Below are 5,393 nucleotides of genomic sequence, written 5' to 3' on the forward strand. Positions count from 1 at the left end.
TGGTGCTGAACAATGCTTGGCTTCATTAGGTCCGTGCAGTGGAATTTCCTGGAAAAGTTTTGGTGCTTACCACTAGAAACTGTTGATGCTTACGGGCCCGTGTGCGTCGTATGAGGCCTTACAAAATAGAACACTTATGGGGGCATTTTTCTTTTGGTCGGGCAATTAGATATGTTGCTCGCGCCATCACAAAGGCAGCCGTACCGCTGCTTGCTTTTTGGCGATGTGCCGCTCTGTGTTTGACCGTTACACGGTTTACGAATTAATACTTGTTTCGCTTAAGCTGGCGGTATGGGTTGACGCCAGTGCAGCTGGCCATTTCACGGTATCTGTGGGTTTGTTTTAACCTTCATGCTTCAGTCTTGTAAAATGTTTGCGCGCCAGGCGGCGACGCCTGAGTGTTAGTGTGCTCGAATTTGGGCGAGGTTGGCCCACTAGTTCTAGCTCTCCGTTGACTGGCACCCACAGCGTGATACAGAGCGTCTTCCGCTTGCGATGCCAAATCCTCCGAGTTAGTGCTGTATCTTCTCCAGCCGACTCCTTGTGCGTGACCTTCCCCACAGTACGGAACTTTCCTTGTAATGGAACCACACGCTTCATTTAGTCGCTTTAGCTTTTCTATGTGTAAACTCGACGATATGTAGCCAGAGTTTAAAGCCTTTCCTGTTACGTCGGCTACAAAGATGCGTGTGTGTACAAACCATACAATAGAGCGATAGCACCTCTGTTGCCGCCCTTCTATGGAGCTACAATGATGGCTGAGAAGCATGACGACTTATCGGCCGAAGAAACGCGTCTGTAGTCATTTGACAGCAAAAACTGAATGCCCTTCGGTGGGTCAGTGCCACAGGGCCAGCCCGAACGTTGGGCCCGCTGTAGGGAAGTCGCAGCCCTAAAGCCTTGATTTCAGTGTAAACTAGGTTAATTTTAACACATCTCCTGCTCCTTTCTATTTATAGCCTCTAGAGGCCTCGTGAAGGACCCATTGTAGCGCCTGTGCACTGCAAGAGCTGCCTGGCGACACAGGGACAGAAATCTCTTAGCTCTTAGCAAGCGACGCGACCCTTTAGGCCAGCAGCTGACAGCATCTCCAGCGCTAAGTTTGTCAGGATCTAAAGCGTGTGCGCATTTTTGACACCTCTGATATGCAGACACCCTTTGACCGTTTCTTCCAACTGACAGGCGTCTTTTCCAAGCATCAATTTCACAAACTAGGCTTCACGGTAGGCAGCGGAGGTATAATGGGCACTGCAGACAAGGCACAGGTGCATCATACACATACATCTTTTGACCGCTCTCCTCAAGTCACTGGCTTCTTTCCTTACAGTCAGTTGACACTGTCACCAAATGCATTGAACGCTATGAATCGCAGTCAATTCCGACTAAAACGCAGAGCACACGTGTGCCAATTTTTTGTTACTGCCCCCTCTTTATTGGGAACAACTTCGTTGCCTTGCCCTACAAATCCCCTTAAAAAGGCTTGGTTTTCAATTGGCATGAGCTTAACGCACAGGAAGCTCAAAGTCTCGTGCTGCACGCACTCAGTGACACTACAAGCTCCCCACATTGAAAAGCCCTGAGTCAACAGCTCAACAAAGCTGGCCTTTGTTTGCGCCGCCAGTGCAGCATATGAGCAAGCGCATTAATCAGTTGTTTCAACAATTATCTCGGGAACTGCGCGCTTCTAAACCTAGTGGCAACAATAAACAAGCGGCAGAACTCAGAACTTTCCCAGCAGTGCGACGGTCACCGTATACAGCGATCACCAAACTGCAGGCTGACTTCATTTAATTTCGGAATCTTAACCCTCACGCAACCTTATGCCTCAATGGCTTAACTTTCTAGAGGACACCCAAAGCCTCATAAATATGGCCTTCGACAGTTTGCAAAAGCCAGTTGCCAATGCGTTTTCATGACACCCCGCGTACCCCGTTGCAGTGTGCTGGCCAGGACAGCAAATTGTCTCAATTGTTTTGAAGAGGTGAATTGGTATCGGCCTCAGCACACAAGCGCTCACCTTCTGTCTGAAAGAGTCTCGTGTCTTGAGAAGCTTCTCTGCTGGTGTCGCTCAAGCTGTTGCTGGTCACGGTGTTGCTGCTTGCAGTGTTCCTGTTTCTACTGTTGCTACTGATGCTGCCCAGAACGCTGCTGTCCGTCTGAGGTGACAGCGCCAAGGTCCTGGGGGTATCCTTTCCCCCTCTCGCGGCCAGTAAAAGTCGGGCCCAGGAGCTCCTCAGAGTCGCCAAATCCGCCGCGTTGTTTGAAGGCCTCGGAACAGCACCAGATCGCAGGAAAGAGGGAACAGAGGACATCTGAACTTGTAGCAGCCCTTGATCAATCCACCCGCAGCTGCCGCTGTAGCTGCTGCTGCAGCTACCTGCGCTTCTGCAGCCGCCACGTGACGGGGCCATATGCAGGCCTATCACATGAGGTTGGGTTGCTGCGGCGTTGCAGGACTTTTGCTGCTGTCCCCCGCACCGCCCGGGCTGTTGCTGATGAGAACCAGGCGGGCAAGTTCCCCTCCCACTCCGCATGCAGCCCTCAACACCACCATCTACGAGACCCCTATGCCTTGAACTGGGTGGAACGGCTGCAACAGCTGCTGCTGCTACAGATGTATCCGTTGTATCGTCTTCTGCTGTCAACTCTTGCTGCTGTTGCTGCTGCTGCTGCGACGCCAGTGACGGCTTCTTGATGTGGAAGCTCTCGCGGCCAGTGTGACAACACTGGCTTGAAGGCTGAGGAATCGCCGTGGTGGAAGTGCTCAGTTGGCCGGAAGCGGAGTAGTAGCAGAGGAGAGAGGCTGTCCCGCGGTGAGATCGCGAGCCACGGACAGCAACGGATTGCTGCTGCTGTGCGCTGTTGAGAGCTTGTCCTTGAGAGCGTGAGCAGCAGCTGCTTGTGCCAATGCAGCAAGTGGTGCTGCTGCTAACATTAGCTGCTGCTGTTGCCCCCTCGCAGCGTCTGCAGCCACTGCAAGACGGCCCAACTGACCTTTGAGGGAGAGCGGCAGCTAGCAGGGCCTCTCCTGCTTGGTTACTGGGGGAGCAGCGGAGACGACAACACGAGGAATGCACTGAACCTACGAAATTGCTGCAGCCAGCGGCTCCTCCCTCAGTTACGTTCTGGGAGTTTTGCTGGTGCTGCTGCTGCAGTGAATTTCTTCCATGCACCAAAAAGGAGGACGGTGGACGATTATAAGGCCCCCTAGCCGTGCCTTTGTGACATCTGCAGCTGGACAGCTTGGCACTTGAGGAGACCTGCGCTGCGCTGCCACCCCTTGTTGTTGCTGCCGCTCCTGCCGGGTCAGCTGCAGCTGCCAAGCTCTCTCCTGCATGCCTTCCCGGCGTCAGCTGCAGCACTGCAGATGCCTGTAGAGTAGCAGACATGAAAAGGCCATTTACTGTTGATTCTCCCGGACTATTCCGTAACAATTGCTGCTGCTGCTGTGGCGGTGGCTGGCGGTCTCCCTGCTGCTGCTGCTGCTGCATACATTGTTGCTGTAGTTTCAACACAACACCTGAAGGAGTGCTGCTGCTAGAGCGGCTGCTGCTCCTACTACGCTTATCTCTGACGTCGAAGGGGAGAGGCACGGTGAAAGAGGGAGTAGAAGTTGATGCTGCAAAATGGGGCTGCTGGTGTTGGTGGGACCACCAAGAGCCTCCCAATATTCCTGAGGCTGCCGCCGTCATTGGCAGACTTGCCGTTGTTGCTGCTCGTTTTGGCCAGCGGTGAGAAGCGGCCGATGACCATCGATGCCGCTGTTGCTGCTGCTTCAGCATGAACAGACGGGCTTGTATGTCGTGTTGCAGCTCGGGCGGCAGCAGCAGCAGCAGTCGTAAGATGAGAGCCAGCTGCTCCCTCCGCTGCTCGCTCGACAGACTAGTGCAGGTAGGCACGCAGCTTCTGCTCTCTCCCCATGCTGCAACGGTGGCGGCGGCCACAACCTCAGCCTGAGCTGCAGCAGCAACAGCTGCAGCAGCCTTGGCAACTGCAGCAGCACGAGTGGCAGCAGCAGACACATTTTTTGCTGCACGTGGCATTGGGCCCCTCTCATCCATAGCATTCCGCGGCTGTCCAGCGTCAGCTCGGGACCCCTCGCGCGAAAGAAGGGGCACTGCAGCCTTGCCAGCTGGCTGCGAGTGCGCTGCCGGGAGGGACGCTTCCGGTCCATCTAGGGCTCCTGTTGAGTACAGCACTGTAGGAGTCACTTCTGAGCCGCGGCTGTGCAAACGGTCTTGCGCACCTTCATCGTCCTCTCCACCAGTGCAGGTGGAGCCACCTGCTGTTGTTTCGCCCACAACAGGCGATGCTGCTGCTGCAGAACAGCCCTGGATCGCCTTAATACACGTGCTGCAGGCCCTCCTCGCTTGTACGGTGGTCTTTGCGGCCGCGGGCGCAAAGCTGACCTTACAAGATCCCCTGTCAACAGGGCCCCTAGTGCCTCTCTTACTGCATCCGCCTACGGGGCCTCCACGAGCAGTATCAGGCAGGGTAAGGCATCCTGAATGTTGTGCTTGTGCCTTTCCTGTGTCTGAAGAAGAGTGGCAAAGGCTTGCTGTAGCAAGACCTGCTGCTGCATTGAGACACTGCGAGTTCCTTCCGTCTTCAGGCGCTACTTTGGAGTCCCGGGGCCACCACGAGCGGACCCGTCTGTTTGTGTCAAGCGAACTCTTCAGAAGTCTCCTCTGTCCCTTGTGCCCTCTATTGTTCTTGAAATCACTGGACACATGTGAGGCTGCTGTTGCTCCAGCACCTGGACCCTCACACGGTGAGGGACTGGGGACCTCAATCCCTTTCTCAATGCCGCTCTGACCGGTTTTGTGGTTCAGTGATTCGCTGTGTACGTTAGAATGTCCTGCTAGGCCTCTCGGGTGCCCCGCAAAAAAATGCTTTGCCGGCTTGGAGGGTTCTGTGGCGAAAAACGTGTGATAGGGGCCCCTCGACATGCTTGGCGTGGATTGACCTGTGGGACTTCCCGCTGCTGCTGCGCACATGGGCTTGGGTATTGCGTCCTGTCGCCGGTCAAGTTCTGAAGTATGGCCAACAGCCGCAACGGCCCTCAAGTTCACGGTTTGCACGTGTTTGGGGAAATCCTTTGCAGACACAGGAGTCGCGACAGCCCCCAAGCCGCCAATACGACAGGGCCTATCGCGCTGCTCCATGTCCCACCTGCTGCTGTCTGTTGCCTGGAGATGCTGCTGGTGTTTCAGGCGAGTTGTTCCTTCTTGTGGGGCCTTAAAGATCCCCGAAGGTCTCTCTGGAGGTCTCGCTGTGCGAAGCTGGTGCAGCCCAGCCGGCGCAGCTGCATCCACCGTTGAGTTTGGCGGCTGACCTGGGGCAAGGCCATCGTTTCTGCAGTCCCTGTGACCACCGGGAGGGGAGCTTGACAT

General features: G+C 55.2%; 1 protein-coding gene across 1 annotated transcript; it reads right to left on the minus strand.

The window, feature by feature from the left end:
• Nucleotides 1-1,964: 1,964 nt before the first annotated feature.
• On the minus strand, nucleotides 1,965-5,393 carry ETH_00009215 (uncharacterized protein; the record flags this gene model as incomplete). The annotated part of the gene is made up of 1 exon (XM_013378196.1): nucleotides 1,965-5,393. One exon carries the CDS (start codon nucleotides 5,391-5,393, stop codon nucleotides 1,965-1,967), a length of 3,429 nt encoding a protein of 1,142 aa, XP_013233650.1.

This window comes from Eimeria tenella, genomic scaffold (genome assembly GCF_000499545.2).
Source record: "Eimeria tenella Houghton genomic scaffold, Eth_scaff78, whole genome shotgun sequence".
NCBI classification, from domain to species: Eukaryota; Apicomplexa; class Conoidasida; order Eucoccidiorida; family Eimeriidae; genus Eimeria; species Eimeria tenella.